General features: G+C 33.9%; 2 protein-coding genes across 3 annotated transcripts in view; both read left to right on the top strand.

Annotated features, from left to right (window-relative positions):
* The window catches only part of LOC122026453 (calmodulin-binding transcription activator CBT-like), an 88,234-nt gene that overhangs the window by 22,015 nt on the left and 49,006 nt on the right, over positions 1-17,213 (top strand). For both annotated transcript variants that reach the window (XM_042585199.1, XM_042585206.1), the window contains one exon: positions 7,716-7,804. In XM_042585199.1, the coding sequence (XP_042441133.1) occupies positions 7,716-7,804 (89 nt within the window). The remainder of the gene's footprint in view (positions 1-7,715; positions 7,805-17,213) is intronic.
* On the top strand, positions 3,052-4,625 carry LOC122026469. Its single transcript, XM_042585215.1, has 2 exons — positions 3,052-3,823; positions 3,900-4,625. The coding sequence occupies exons 1-2, from the start codon at positions 3,758-3,760 to the stop codon at positions 4,386-4,388; spliced, it is 555 nt and encodes a 184-aa protein (XP_042441149.1). The 5' UTR covers positions 3,052-3,757; the 3' UTR covers positions 4,389-4,625.

Raw genomic sequence — 17,213 nt, 5'->3', positions numbered from 1 at the left:
TTCCAAAAAATTCTAAGCAAGAATATATTCCTAAGTATGGAAAAAGAAAGAAAAAAAATCTTAAAGCATTATTTAATTTAAATTTTAATGCTTTAATAAGAAGTTAATTAAACATTTCATTTCAATATTTTGGCTTCCAGGTCGTGGCGATGCACTAGGTCTTCTTGATTATTGGAGCAACAACCGCTTCCTTAGACAAAACCTCAAAAGAAATTATCTGTTTAATTTTTCTTTTGAAAGCCTTAATTTAAAAAAAAATCAGTCTAAAACAGATTTTGGAACCCAATAAAGGTTCCTTCCATAGTTGTCAAAAGCGCTCGCTTCGCTCGCTTAAGCGCAAAGCGAAGCGAGGCGCAGCCCTTGCGCTTCCGAGAACGTGGAAGCGCAGCAGGTTTAAGAAGCGCGCGCGTCGTTGCGCTTCGCGCAGAAGCGAGCGAAGCGCAGCTCTTCTGCGTGACCCTAAAAGTTTCCTTTTTTGTTTTACATTTTATTTAAAGCCCTAATTAATCTCTTTAAACCTGTCTCTTCGTCTCCCGCGGCTGTTCGTTGCGTCCGCCGCTGCTGCAACTAGACAGATTTGCCGTGGCTGCTTCTTCACGTGTGCTGCTGCTTCTTCACGCGTCGCCTGCAGGTAAGTTTTCAATTTCTGTACTTAAATTCAGTTTGAAGCATCCTGGCCATTCTGCGATCGCCTCCGGCGGCGTCGCGGGATGCCTTCGGCGGCGTCGGAGGCGTCGCGGGAGGCCTCCGACGCCTCCAGCTGCGTCGCGGGAGGTCCCCGACGCCTCCAGCGGCGTCGCGAGAGGGACCCGACGCCTCCAGCGGCGTCGCGGGAGTTCTCCGACGCCGGAGGCTTCCCGCGACGCCTCCGGAGGCTTCCCGCGACGCCTCCGGCGACGTCGGTGGCCTCCGGCGACGGCTCTGGCGACGTCGCGGGCATCGCGATGGCATCGCCGTGGTCGAACTCGCGTGAAACAGTGGAGGAGAAAAAGTTTGATTTTATTAAATCAAATTTAAATATATAAACGAAATTAAAAATATAAAAAAATTGATAAAGTTTATTAATTCATATAAATTTAATTTAAAGATATAAAAAATAAATTAAAATTTTAAAAAATTTAATAAATTGCATTAATTTATATAAATCAGATTTAAATATATAAAAATTATTTAAAATAAACAAAAATCTAATAAATATTATTAATTCTAATTTCTAAATCAGATTTAATTATTTAAATTTTAATTAAATGTATCAAAAATATTTTAAAAATCTAATAATCTTATTAATTTTAAACTAGATTTAATTATTTAAAATTTAACCTTAATACTTTTAAAAAAAATCTAATAAACTTTATTAATTATAAATCAGATTTAATTATTTAAACATATAAAAAATATATTTAAAATAAAAAATCTAATAAATTCAATTAATACATATAAATCAGATTTAAATATATAAAATATATATAAAAAATAAAAATCTAATAAATATTATTAGCACATATACATCAGATTTAATCATTTAAATATATAAAAAATATATGTAAAATAAAAAATCTAATAAATTTTATTAAGACATATAAATCAGATTTAAATATATAAAAATATATATATTTAAAATTAAAAATTGTAATTAATTCGTATAAATCATATTTATATTTTGATATTTTTTTTACTGTTTTATATTGTTTTACTTATTGATTGTTTATTACTAATTGCAGCGCTTGGCTCTTGATTCTTGAGTTAACCATGTCAAATATAACAATTTCATCCACTCGAAAAGATATTGCTTGGAATTATGCAACATGTTCAGATCCTAAAAATCCAAATGTTGTCAGTTGTATTTTTTGTGGTAAAATAACAAACGGTGGAATTTATCGACACAAGTTACATTTAGTCGGGGGCAATAGAAATGTGAAAGCTTGCCCGAAATGTCCTGAGCATGTTAAAGAAGAAATTAGAGAGTTTATGCAAAAAAAGAATAATTTGAAGAATCAAATGGATGAAATTCCTCATTCTGATGATGTTGATAATTTGGAAGATTTGGAAGAAGATGAAGAAGTTGATCATCAAACTAAAGTGAAAGGGAAACGACCAATATTAGATTCAAGCAACCATCCTACGACCCAAGGTAAAAAGTGTAAACAAACCGGGCCTATTAATCTTTATTTTATGAAAGATGTCGATGAAATTGTCAAACAAAGACGTGCAAAAAGCAAAGGACAATTTGATGAAAATAAAAAGAAGTTAAGAGATATTGCAGTTGAGAAATTTGCAAGATGGATGTATGATGCTGGGATTCCTTTCAATGTTGTTAAATATGATTCTTTTGAGTCTTGTATTGAAGTTATTGGACAATTTGGATCGGGGATGAAACCTCCATCATATCATGAAGTGAGGGTTAAGTATTTGAAGGAGTTGGCAAATACGAACTCACTTTTCAAATCCCATGAAGAAGATCATGCTAAGTTTGGGTGCACAATCATGGCAGATGGATGGACAGATAAAAAGGGTAGGACTCTTATAAATTTTTTGGTGAATGGTCCTAAAGGAAGTGTATTTGTCCAATCAGTTGATGCTTCAGGCTATTCTCACACAACGGACAAAATATTTGAGTTGCTTTTTAAATTTGTGTATCGTATTGGAGAAAAAAATGTGATTCAGATTGTAACAGATAATGCAAGCTGCAATGTCACTGCAGGTAATATTTTAAATTTTTGTTAGTTGTTAGCCTATTACTTCCAATTAATAATTGAATTATATTTTTAAGTTTTTTGATTAAATTTTTTTGTTTTTTTAGGTCATCTTTTGGAAAATCGATTTCCACACTTGTACTGGACTCCCTGTGCAGCTCATTGTTTAGATTTGTTTCTTGAGGATATATTCAAAATTCCTCATCTCAGAAAATTACATGAACGGGCGTTGATGGTGAATGGTTATATTTACAACAGACCACAAGTATTGAGCATGATGAGAGAGTTTATTGGACAGAGAGACATGGTAAGAACCGCAAAGACACGTTTTGCAACTGCTTTTTTAACTTTAAAGCGGTTTCATGTACAACAAGCAAATCTGAGAAAAATGTTTACATCTGAAAAGTGGGCAAATAGTCGATTTTCCAAAGAGGTCGCAGGAAAACGTGTAGCAGAAGTAATATTGATGCCTTCTTTTTGGAAAAATATGGTTTTTGCATTAAAAGTTGGTGGTCCATTGGTAAAAGTATTACGGCTGGTAGACGGTGAAAAACGATCTCCTATGGGCTATATTTATGAGGCAATGGACAGGGCCAAAGAAGCTATTGCTGCATCATTTAACAATAATGAAGAGAAATATCGTAGCATATTTGAATTCATTGACAAAAGATGGAACATTCAACTGCATCGACCTTTGCATGCAGCCGGATATTTCTTGAATCCAGAGTGTTTTTACTCTAACCCTGATATAGAAAATGATACAGAAGTGATGGAGGGTTTGTACAAGTGCATATCTAGATTGGTGAGAGGTGAGGATTTACAAGATAAGATCACAAATCAATTGGAAAAATACAAGAAAGCAGAAGGACTTTTTGGTTTGCCAATGGCTATCCGACAAAGGACTTTAAAATCGCCAGGTAAATTTATAAATAATATATCGTGCAATAATCAATATCAATATTGGATGGTAATAAAATTAATCTTATAATTTATATGTTTTTGTTTTTCAAGCTGATTGGTGGTCTTCTTATGGTGCATCAACGCCCGAATTAAAAACATTTGCAATGAAGATTTTAAACCTCACGTGCTCTTCTTCAGGCTGTGAACGTAATTGGAGTGTTTTTGAACATGTAAGTTGAATTTTTTTTAATACATATTAAAATTTATATTATGAACTTAACCTTTTACTTTTTAATTTTTTTGTAGATACATTCTAAGAAAAGAAATAGGTTGTCTCAACAACGGTTGAATGATTTGGTATATATCAAGTACAATAGAGCTTTGAGGAGAAGATATGACATGCGAGATAAGATTGATCCTATTACTTTGTCAGAGATAGATGATAGTAATGAATGGTTGTTGGGAAAATTGGATGACAGTGATAAAGACGATGATAATGATTTTGTCTTTGAAGGTGAAGATTTGCGTTGGAGTGATGTAGCACAAGCATCTGGGGTTGGTGAAAGTGCATATGACTTTCGATCTCGAAATGCGTCTTCTTCAAAAGGGACATCATCATCTGCATTAGCAAAAAGAAAGCAGTCTTCAGCTCAAACTAGTCTTGTAAATGAAGAAGAAATTAATCTTGATAATGAAACTGAAGAAGAAGATACTGATGGATACAAATCAAGCGATGGAGCTGATGACATAGATTTGGACAATGAAGATGAAGAAGATGATTATTTTGATATTTGATATTTCATGTATCATATTTTCAAAGACTTTTAATTTTCAGTAATCTGCAACTTCATCAAAGAATATTTTGTTTATGGTTATTTGGATTTTCAAAGACATTTTGAAAGTTTTTTTAATAGATATAATAGCCCTTTTGTTTATTATGTTCTTTTCCGTAAAGCCCGCGCTTCGCCTTGCGCTTTGCGCTTTAAGCCCCAAGACCCTTGAGCGCTTTTTTGCGCTTCGCGCTTTTGACAACTATGGTTCATTCCTACTGGGTTATTTAAAAACTTAGGGGGTATATAGTTTCTAGGAATTTTCCTAAGTTGCCCCTGATGTTTTCTAATGTACCAGTTTAATTTTTCATAAATCCTTAGTTTCGATTTTGGAAATTTATTTAAGCATGCATTATTTTTCAAATTTTCAACTTCAATTTTTAATTCTTCATTTTCTGATTTTAGATTGTCGTACATATAAAGTGGACATGCTTTTGCTAATTTAATTTTTAATTCAGTATTTTCTTTTTCTAATTTAAGTAAGTCTTTAGAAAGAGATTTAATAAACTGAAAGAACTGCTTGGGAGTTAGATTACGTACCTCACTTACCTGTATATCTGTAGCTCCCCCTTTATTGCAGCTTTCTTCTTCTGATGTTCCTCCCCCTTCATCAATGCTCATTTCTGAGCTTGACTCTTCTTCCAGCTGATGGTTAGCCATGAGCGCTAACCCCGAGAATTCTTCGACGTCTGATTCGGAGGATGAGTCTGACCATGTGGCCTTTAGGTTCTTCTGTTTTGAGGAAGATGGTCGCTTTTCCTTTACCTTTTCCTTTTTCTTCAATTTTGGGCAGTCATCTTTAATGTGCCCTTCTTCGTTGCAGTTGTAGCAACGAATCGTCCTTTTATTTCGCTGAAGCCTCTTTGTCTGTGATCTAAATTTATTAGTATTAAAAAATTTATTGAAACGTCTTACCAATAGAGCCGCTTCGGATTCGTCGATCGAGACTTCGGAGTCGGAACCATTTATTCTTGCCTTTAAGGCAATGTTCTGACTAGTCTTCTCTACTCCATTTGGCTCTACAACTCGAGATTCGTGAAGTTCAAAAATCGAAAACAAATTTTCTAAAGTACTTACCTCGAAGTCCTTAGAGATGTAGTATGCATCTACTAAGGACACTCATTTTGGAGTTCTGGGGAAGGCGTTGAGCGCGTACCGGATCGAGTCCCGGTTTGTTACTTCTTCTCTAAGGTTGCTTAGTTGAGTTATTAGCTCCTTAATCCTTGCTTGGAGTTGCGCTACCTTCTCGCCATTGTTCATCCGGAGGTTGGTAAGCTGGGTCCGGAGGATGTCGCGCCTTGCTAGCTTCGCTTCGGAGGTACCTTCGTGAAGCTCCAGGAATTTTTCCCAGAGGTTTTTCGCGGAGTCGTAGCTTCCTATCCGACTTACCTCCTAAGGCGGCAGAACGCTGAGCAGGTGGAACTCAGCCTTTCCGTTGGCGACGAAGTCTGCTTGTTCCTTCTTCATCTAGTTGTACTCTTCTTTGTCTTTTGGCGCTTCATATCCATATTTCATTATTAAGAGTATATCAAATTCAGTTTTAAAAAATACTTCCATTTTTCGCTTCCAAGTAGCGAAGTCTCCATCGAACTTTGGGGGATGGATGTTCGCGCCGGCCATCGTCTTGATCTTTGTGCTTCAGTCGACGGTTAGTCCTTCTGAGGCTGTCGGGCTCTGATACCACTTATTGGTGTAGCGGGGCCGGCAAGAGGGGGGTGAATTGCTTGAAAAATAAAACTATACCCTCCTCGTGCTTTCAACTCAAAAATGCAATAGTAATAATAAAGTAACTGAAATAAAGAAACAGAAATGAAACAGAGACTCAACAGTTAACCTGGTTACAACCAAAAGGGATTGTTAATCCAGGGCGAAGAAAAGCGCACTAGAAAAAGTCTCCTTTACTGAAGGCGGAAAAGCCTTTTGGACTCTAACAGCTCAGAACTATTGCTAGGAATGAATACAAAGTTGATTGAACAATTGATTTCTAATTCCTAGGTCCAGGGGTCCTTTTATAGGTCCTGTAAACTCTATCTCGTAGGTCTAAGGCGCCTCCAACAAAGGTCCAAGACGCCTCCAATGAGTTGTTCGGATATAACTCTATCCGAACCTCAACGGTCATTTTGACCTGGCTCAAGGCGCCTTCAACAAGCAATGAAGGCGCCTTCAATGTTGAAGGCGCCTTCAATGCATGTTTAAGGCGCTTTCAAGGTTCCTGCTATAAATACCTTCCTGCTTGCATGGTATAAATAGTTTCCAGCCTCTTTTGACTCCTTTTCTTCTTCGCTTTGACTTCCGAAGCTCCGTTTGCTTGGGTGATTTCGGCCAACCGAAATAGGGCTCACCCGAACCCAATTTCCGACCTTCTCCTCGAGCAGCCTTCCTCCCCGGCTTAACGTCCCTCAAACGCCGCGCACGTTCTTCTCGCCCATCGGTGTACTCTTCTGCAGCTCTCTCGTCCTTCGGACGCATCGAGCCCGTCGGCTTCCTTCCCGTGCCGTCCTTCTCGCTAGCTGCGTCTTTCGCTCGACTTCCTGTGCTCCTAAGCTCCTGCACACTTAGACACAGGGATAAAAAGCAAACAGGACCTAACTAACTTGGTTGATCACATCAAAACAACCACGGGGTCCAACACTTATAAATTGTTTGTGAGAGTTTAAGGTTCTAGTTGTCTATTTTTTGCCTTGCCTATGCGAGAATATTGTTTCTGAAGCTTTAACAATTAATCACATCATACCTACTTAAGAAATTACTGACATAGAACTTAGGCGTCTTAGTCAAAGGTTTAGCACCCATAGAATGTGTTGATATGGGTGCCTATCTGTACCAATTGGGAAGTAAAATGAATTGAGAAGAAGCTGCAGCTGCAGTTCTGGAGCTGGATCTGATAATTTGAATGGAATCTAAAACCTTCATCGTAGTTGCTAATTTATGATGACCTTTTTGTGTTCCGTATCTCATAGGAAGGCAGGGTCAGTAGGTTCTGCATGAAATCATTATCTTAAGCCGTTATTGTGCTGTTTCATCTTGTAATTTAATTTGATTGATCTTCGTGTAATGTTATTTGGAATTCATTGTTTAGTATTTTTCTTAAGCAGTGACTACTCATCAAATTGAAGATCCCACTTTAAGATGCTCTTTGTTTGTTCCTTTATTTTACCCTCATGCTTGTTATAATGCATGTTATAATTGACAATTGTACATGTCTTTATCGCTTATATCTGATATCTATTTTGTCTTTGCCATTTCCCTAATCCTGGTAAGATGAACATTAAGTAGTTGGTCTATGTCACAGATAGGAAATGAAGATAGGATTCATGTTTACTATGCACGCAGTGAAGATGACCCTAATTTTTACAGGAGATGCTACTGGCTATTAGATAAGTATGTTCTCTATATATAGCTAATTTTATTTCTACTGCAAGTACTAAAGCTTGATTCTGCATCATATATTTGCTCTAGCTATATTTTTGGTGGTAGCTACACTAATGAGGTGTATGTATGTATGTATGTATGTATGTATGTATTGCTTAACTATGGGTATGGACATGCCAAATGAAACCCTTCAGTTTTATCCTGAGATGAGTTTAATAATTGGTATGAAAATTAATGGGAGACCAAACTACTTAGTGCAATTAAGGTACATCTAATGACATTTTTTCAAAAGATATAATACTGTACAATGATGGAGAAAAGAAGTGATAAATCCTGATTACTTGAGATTTATGACTTGGTGGTATTGTTTGTTAGGTTTTTTAATGCTGTCACCAGGTGCCCTGATGGAGGGGAGGGTTGAGCAATCTAATAATTCTAACAAACAAATCCTACCTATCAAGATCCTAAAGTCATACAATAATATAACTAGATAGTAAATAACAATAATCCACATAACGGATCCTCCAGAGATTTATTTTAAGAATATACAATCCCATAAATAGAGAGCATAACCACTAAAAAGACAGCATCAAATAGTTAGCAAAATAACATAATGAAAATCATTGTGAAACACCCTAACGATACCAACTCCTGTAACTATGATTGTTGGAGCACAATCACCAATTTGGCTATCATGGAAGGTCATCTGCAGCTAGCTAGAAAAACTATTGCATCTGTATAATTGAAGGAAACAGAAAGGGTGCCAACATGATGAATACAACAGAAGTCAACATGTTAATAAAACATTAGTATGGTAGCAAAGAAGTCATAAGCTATATGCATCTTATAAATGCATAATGCACCTGGAATAATAAACTGACATCTGATCCATGTTTGGAACTCTCCTAACATACATTATGCATTCTAACTAATTAAATTGAATCAAATCCATGCATATAATGCTTCTAACAGGTACAATATTAATGCGGCCTTAGTAGCAATTAGTCGTGCTCATTAAAATCCGAGTATTTGTTGAGATAGCTTGCAAACAGATAACCATGCATAGTTGGCATACTCTGCCAATCATATCAACTAGAATTTGACTGAATTAGATAAAATCAAATTAGAATGAGGAATGATGATTTTTTAAAATCAGTGGCAGTATCTTGGTGGTTTCCAAATTCCATTGAGTAGACCTAGGTGGGGGGAATAATGGTGTTTGTCACTGTGAAGAGAAAGAGTTGTTATGTGGGCGATGGAGAAGAATGAAAATGCATGGGTCACAAAGAGTAGGTGATGGAAAGCCTATATCTTGTCAGCCTTGTTTGGAGTAAAAGATGAAGGGTCAGGACTTGGGAGGAGAAAGGTCACGAGGGTTTTAAATAATTTCCTATATTAGGCTCATTAGTTATTGGAACCACACACTATTATAGGGAACCATTAGTTAGTGGAACTTTTAATAATTGATTCATTGTTTCAATTCTAAAGGTGATCGCCGAGGCAGCCTTGGTAAGGGACAATTTGGCCTAGTTGCTAAGCAGTGCTTTTAGGCAACCCTGTTAAAAAGTAACCATTGTATAGCTGACGGCCAGATTCGCTATGCAGTTCAAGCATGCCAAAGAAAAACTACTAGCTTTTTATTAATTGTATTTAATAATATGATATTAGAAAGTAACCATTATTCTCCCTACACCCCTTGTTCATCAGAGCCTCCCACCCTATGTGACTTTTGCCGCCCTTTTTCATCTAATGTAGATGGCTTGCATCAACGTCCAATCATTTTCCGACCATCTTGTCTCTCTCTTCCTTATGTGCATGCCCCCTCTTTTTTTTGTATGTTTTTTGTATTTTTAAATTTCATTCAATCTGAGCACATTTAAAATGTTTTTTTAAGAATTTGTTTCAGTTTTTCTTAGCTGTAATGTAAAATATGAAATGATTTATTATTGCAGGTGATGCTTGCTTATCAATTATGATTGGTTTATTTGTAAATTTAGTTTGATTGATCATGAATATATTTTAGTGTAGTCGGTTGGCTATCTATCGCTTCAGAATCGTCTTTTGATAGTTGAATTTGTGTAACATATTATTTAACCAATTATTGAAGTGTCGAGTTGTGACAATTGACATGTGTGAAATTATTCATTTTGCTTGGTCGACGCACAAGATTTTGATAATAGAGTTGGGATGTACATCAGAAACTACTTTAGTATAAGAGTGGCAACGCACAGTGGAAACAGAGAGGTAGAGAGACTAAGGGAGAGAAGGGAGGTGAAGGTACAGAAAGAAGAATTTTGAAGAGAAGGACCATGGTGGGAGAGAGGGATGGGTAATATGGAGGAATAGGAGGAGAGGGAGAGGAGTATATGAAGAAAGAGGGAAAATAAAACTCTTTTAAAAATACTATTGACCATAAATTGATATACAATATATATAGAACTTCTAAATTAGTTAAATAAATTCAAATGACGCGCAGCTAGATTGAACCCGCTTGATTCAAATCACCATGTCTATTTGACGGACTCTACCTAATCCTAAACCAATTTTCATTTGACTCTCAAAACTTAAAATATCAGTTTGATTTAGCTTAAATGTAAAAAAAAATAATTTCAAATGCAAACATTTTAAATAGGATAAAAAATAGATATCTAAGACCATTAAAGATTTTTTAATGTTTAGAGAGACGGAGAGATTACACGAGAAAGTGACGAGAGAACTAACATTCGCTGAGATCATGTCGAGCTTCGTCTCCTTGCCCTTTGACTCTCAATTTTGTCTTGAGTATCAAGAAAAAATCAACTTTGATTCGAACGTTAAGAAAAAAAAGTGTTCAACACGACATTTAGATTATGTTAAGAAAATAAGTTGTTTATTTTTATTTCACTATTATAATTTATTTTATTTAAATCATTGAAGATTTTACTGTTTATGGCCCGACCAAGGTTGTTAATTGCCGTCTAGAAAATTTATTAAGGTGTTTAGTGGGTGAAAAATGGATATTTAGGACTCAATTTTGCCACTTGTTGATATTTTTTAACAACAATTGAGTAAACTAATCTACTGGTCATTGGTTGTAGTTTATTCAAAAATCAAAATCGTGTATGGGTCGAACGCTCGTCAACCAATTGACTTGATTCTCTTACCTACCACTTCTCATTCTTTAAAGTTAGCTGAGAGTTTTACTTAGGGATGTAAATGAACCAAGCGTTCATGAATAAGCTTGGTGTTCGGCTTGGTAAGAGCTTGTTTATGTTCGTTTAATATATACAAGATTAATTAAACAAATAAGTTTGAACAGCTCGTTAAGCTAAACAAATAAGCTTGAAATACATATATGTTCAACTCGTTAACGTTCGTAAATAATGTTCGTGAACAATGTTTGTGAACAATGTTCACGAACTATATTCATTAATAAAATTCTTTTCAATATACTAAATAAACAATAGAATAAAATAAATAAATAAATAAATAAATAAATAAATTTAAATTATCAAACTCAATAACTAATCAAACAACTAAAGTTTCAACAATTAAACAAGCTTGAATTGAGAGTCCGATAACATCTAAACGAGCCAAGCTCGAACTAAGCTCAAGCCAAGCTCGAACTAAGCTCAAGCCAAGCTCGAACTAAGCTCAAGCCAAGCTCGAACTAAGCTTAAGCCAAGCTCGAACCAAGTTTAAGCTAAGCTTGAATTGCGAGCTCAATAATATCTAAACGAACCAAACTCAAGCCAAATTTCAAACAAGTTTAAGCTCACAAAAAATAAGCCAAACGAAGCTTGAACAATCATTTCAAAAACTTAGTTTATTTTAAGCTCGGATCGGCTCGGTTACCTTATCAAACAAGCTTGAACATCCTAAAGCTCGGCTCGGCTTGTTTATAACCCTAGTTTTACTAAGCGCATTAGAGAGATTTATATCGATGTAGGAGAAAAATCGCATTGAGTAATGAGATTTATAAAATACAAGCTAATGCACATCGTAAGTTTAAGGAGTACAATGTAGGGGACTATGTAATTGCCCCCATTCACATAAAATGTTCTTCTAAAAACTCTTTAAAAAACTTCATGCTCGCTTTTGTGGTCCATTTCAAATTGTGAGAAAAATTGAAATGAATGCATCTGTTGTTGACTTGCTTGTTAATTTTAGCATCAATGAAGGTTTAAAATTTTGACCCGTGCTGAAATTTCAATCTCAAACTGGAATGATACGGTTTTGGTATCGTGCCGTGTCGATACAATTTTAATATTTTTATTTATTTATATATAGTAATTATAAGATAAATATGCTTATGGTGTATATAAAAATAAATTGTATATTGAATTTCTATAATTTCTCAATTATTGAATAATTTAATATTATTAGAAAAAATAATTAAATATTTTTTAAATAAAATTGATTTATCAATAACTCAAATTAAAATTGATCTATCTATAATAATAAATATATAAATTAATAGAAAGATATATAATAATTATATAAATTAATTATTTATTCATTTAATTAATTATTAATTAAATAATATATATTTTAAATAATAAAAAATATAAAATAATAAAAAATTATCAGAAAATAAATCTAATTCATTAGAATTTTTAATATATTTTTAAAAAATTTTAAATAAAATTTAAAATAATATAAAATAATAAAAAAATTAGAATATAAATAAGAATTATTAAAATTTCAAAATAGTAATTAATAAAATTTCTTAAATTTATTTTAATATTAAATATATTTTTAATATATTTTATTAGGATAATTTAATTAGGATTTATAAAAGCCTATTCGAAATATCACGCGTACCTTAGGAATTGTTTAAATTAATTAAATAGAAAATTTAATTTTGGAAAAAAAAACGTTGCTGCCTTCCCTAAATTCACCGTTGCCCGCTCGCGGTGGATCAGGGGACACGCTCGGCGGCGTCGGAAGCGTCGCTGGAGGCATCCCGCGATGCCTTCGACGCTACTGGGGGCGCTCCGCGACGCCTCGACGCCGCTGGAGGCATTCCAATGCTTCCAGCGCTCCCGGAGGCGTCCCGTGACTTCTCCGACGCCATCTGCAACGTGTCGAGACAGGGATGCCTTCGATGCAGGTTTCACCTGCTCGGCGGGACTATAAAAACTATCCGTGCCGGGCGGCACGGAACGGTATTTCATTCCATGGCATCAATTCCAATTTTCAATATTGAGGACTTATTGCAATATAGAGGGGCATTAGAACATTCGTGTTTGCCTATTGATTTGCAAGTCGCGTACCTATGGTGTCGGTTCCCACGCTTCCATTTATGACATAACCGTCTTATCAAATTGACTTAGATCATCAAACAATGATATCTCTTTACCGAAGTACACATAGATATCTAGTTTGTAGGAAAGGACTGTGTCACACTTGGATAACTGAAGATGAGCTTAGAGAGCTATCTCTTGAACTTCTAAAAAAATTAGAGTTGCAATCACCTGGCTTAGCTAGAGAGATGCCACCACCTCGTGCCAATGTGTGACGCTGATTGACTTGATTTCTGAGCTCTATCTCTCTACTCAATGGAGTTGAGTTCTATTTTGGTCGAGGAGAATAATGCAGAGAAGGAAATAAATCATCATTAGTAGACAACATTTGAAGAAATGAAAAAAAGGATCGCCCGGTGCACGAAGCTCCCGCTATGCGGGGTCCCGGGGAAGGATCCATTGTACGCAGTTTTACCCTGCTTTTTGCAAGAGTCTGTTTTCAGGATTCGAACTCGTGATCTTTTTGGTCACAAAGCAACAACATTTGAAGAAATGAATTAAAGAAATTTCAAATTAACACTTCACCGATAAAACAAAATAAATTGAAGAATATTAAAGTATAAAGTGGCTGCAATAATTACATATTTGATTTGTTTGTTATAATTAGTATTTTCGATTTAGACAATAAATAGGGAATTAATTCTGATTTTTACTAAATTATAATATTTTTCTTATTTAACATATTTATTTCTATATTTGTTATTGAGTCAAGTTATAAATGGAGTCTAAAGTTCTATATTTTAACATCTTGAATTAATTGATTTTTCACTTTTTTTTTGTTAGAGTTTATTCCTTTTGGTGAGGATCTTGTTTTGCTCATCCATTGTGCTACATTAGATGCCCTTTTGATGATAGATCAACAAATGGGTGTCATCTTGATGATTGAGGAAAAAAGGGGTGCCCATTTGATTTTTGCCTAATAATTCTTTGCTAATGAGATTTCTTCTCAGTTTTTACTATTATGGTAAAAATTACCACTTATTTTTGTTTAAAATTCTTAAACATATTATTTGATAGTTATTTTTATTTAGTTTTTTTGAACATACTAGTTAAAATTTGATATGATATGATATGATATTGCATATATAATTAAATAGGTTGATTTTAGTGGGATTAGTGTAGTTTTATTTCAGATATTTGTTTGTTAGAATTTGATAATGCAAGATCTGACTTTTTTTTTTTAATTTCTTGAATGAATATTAGTTTCTTTGCCCTTAACAGAGTTTAATATTTATCATTCATAAGGTTCTTGATTTTCTTTTGTTCTCCCATATACTATTTGTTGATTTTGATCCAATCCATTTTATCGATTCTATAAGATTGAGGCTTATATTTTTCAATTGAGTGATACATGATTGATACAGATATGGAAACTGATATCGTCATTTCTTCACAATTGAAGGATGATGCATCATTGTAGACAATTGGTTGTCGTACAAAAGTAATAATTACATCTGAGTTTGAGGTTGGATTCTTGTTGCATAGGTTGGATTCTTCCTCTTTGCTTATGCAACCACACTTTCTCTAATGCTTATATGCTTACAGCCAACATTTAAAATCTCGTTCCGTGCCACTTGGCACAGACAGATTTTATCGTTCCATCACGAGAGCAAAATCGGCACAGGTGCCGCGATAATTTTGCCGCATCATCGCTTGCGCCACGCATGACAGACGGAATCCAACACGCGCCCCTTCTTTGCAAACGGTTGGAGGCGTCCTGGATGCACCGCGTCGCGTCGCGAGACACCCGTGCGATGCACTACTACTAGTACCAAAATTAAAATTTTTGATTTAATCAATTTAAATAATTTCCAATTTATGGGTGATATTTCGAAAAGACTTTTATGAACTCTAATTAAATTTTCCTAATAAAATATATCTTTAAAATAAAAAAAATATAATTTTTTTATTAATTAATATGCTGAAATTTTATTTTTTACTGTTCTAAATTTTATTTAAAAATTCTATTTTTTAATAAATTAGATTTATATTCTAATATTTTTTTATTATTTTGTATTGTTTTAAATTTCATTTAAAAATTCTAAAAATTTATAAAAAAGTTCTAAAAATTTATAAAAAAAAAATTCTAAAAACAATTATAATAATCAGATTTATATTCTAATAAATATTTTTGATTTTTTAAAACATTATAATAATCAGATTTATATTCTGATAAATTTTTTAAAATCAATATGTAACTTATTTTAAATTATGCACAATAATTATATTTATCTAATAATTACCATATATAAATAAAAAATTTTGAAACAGTATCGACACGACATGATATTGAAACCGTATCGTTCCAATCTGGTATTGAAATCTCAGCACGGGTCGAGATTTTAAACCTTGCGTACAAGATTCATCCCACTAAGATTTTGTAATAGGATGTCTACAAAAGAAAATTTGACTTAAATTTCATAATATCAAATTCACTCCTGTCATCTACATGCAAACCTTACCTCGCAGTATGCATTTGCGTGATACGATGCATTTTAATGGAATTGATAACAAGAGAACATGATTGTGGAGGCAAGAGAATTCTGAATTATTCATAACCATTTAATACTCTCCTCACATTCACATTTCATCCTTATGATAATTGCCTTCATCCAATAACCCTTGTAGGTTTTGATCCATAGCATTGTTTAGCATTAATTGACACTTATTTCCCTATTTGACCAATAATCTCAGTCAACAAAATCATATAATTGTTAACTTTACCAATTCTCGATCTTATCTAATCCTTGGTTTATCCTAGCAATGGTTTTTAACTATATGCCATTGCTCAGGTATTTGTGGTAGGGGTAGCACCTATGATCTTCTATATGCAATTGGCTTTGCTATGTGACCATATATGCGTTCTATATGGCCACATATGTGTGCGTACATCCAACAACAACTAAATTTTATCCCACTAGGTGGGATTTGACTATATGGATCCTTTTACTCCATTGGGCTTTATCCCTACTATATCATCATTTATATTTAAATAAATTTTATCTAATTTTATTTGTCATAGTTTTACATCGCCTAACTGGAGCATTTTCTCAGTTGTCTAAGTCCATGTCCGTACTATCTTAAAGGTGTCTCCTAGAGCTTTCCTTTGCAACCTTGACTTTCTCTCTAATACTTTTTATTATCTTGCCTCTCCTTGTATGTCCGCACATCTAATTTAATATCCTCTATCTCTGCAACTCTCATCTTATGCTCATGTACTTAAGTTATAGCTTCCATATAACATAGCAGATTTAACCGTTGTTTTGTAAAACCTTTTTTTAAGTCTTAGAGGTACTTTAAGATTACAAAGAACAGTGCTCTCCTCTATTTCAACTATTCCACTTGTATTTTATATAAGACATCTTTCTCAATCTCTCTATCCCTTATAAAAATGATCCTAAATACTTTAAACTTTCCATTATAGACTTGCCATCTCCTATCTTAACAATTTTCTCATTGTGTCTAATATTGTTAAACCTAAATTTAATATATTCCGTCTTTACAATACCAAGCCTAAAACTTTTCACTTCTAGCATTTCTCGCCAAGATTCTAGTTTAGTATTTACTTTTTCACGTATCTCATTTACCAAAACAATATCATTTGTAAATAATATGTATCACGGTACCTTGATGTGTCGTTCGTCCATGATTAATATAAAATGATAAAGACTTAAAGCTGATTCTTGATGTAACTCTATCCTTATGGGAAACACGTTGGTTAATCCGTTTAAAGTTATATCTTTAATTAGTTCAATTTACGCTATGCTAACACTTTTCTTTTTTTTAGAATTTTTTATATAATTTCCCTTGGGACTCTATCATAAGTTTTTCTAGGTTGACGAATACCATGTGTAAGTCTTGCTTCTGTTCTAATAATTTTCAATTAGTTGCACGAGAAGATGTATAGTTTCTATCAAGGTTTAAAATTTTGACCCATGCCGAGGTTTCAATCTTGGACTATAACGATACGGTTTCGGTATCGTATTGTACCGTGCCGGTATAATTTCAGTATTTTTTAAATATAAAATATATTAATTTAAAAAGTAAAATATTTAACATAAATATTTAAAAAATAAACAAAATAAACAATATAAAAAATAATCTATAAAAAAAGGAAAAGATATGAAAATAGA

Source organism: Zingiber officinale, chromosome 1A (assembly GCF_018446385.1).
Source record: "Zingiber officinale cultivar Zhangliang chromosome 1A, Zo_v1.1, whole genome shotgun sequence".
Taxonomy (NCBI): Eukaryota; Viridiplantae; Streptophyta; class Magnoliopsida; order Zingiberales; family Zingiberaceae; genus Zingiber; species Zingiber officinale.
This window is presented reverse-complemented; position numbering and strand designations above follow the sequence as displayed.

What these genes read in the sequence shown, in the direction of transcription:
- LOC122026469 (XM_042585215.1), top strand. Translation starts at nt 3,758, where the DNA reads ATGAAGATTTTAAACCTCACGTGCTCTTCTTCAGGCTGTGAACGTAAT. An exon ending in ATTGGAGTGTTTTTGAACAT is followed by an intron (nt 3,824 to 3,899) that starts GTAAGTTGAATT and finishes ATTTTTTTGTAG; the next exon opens with ATACATTCTAAGAAAAGAAA.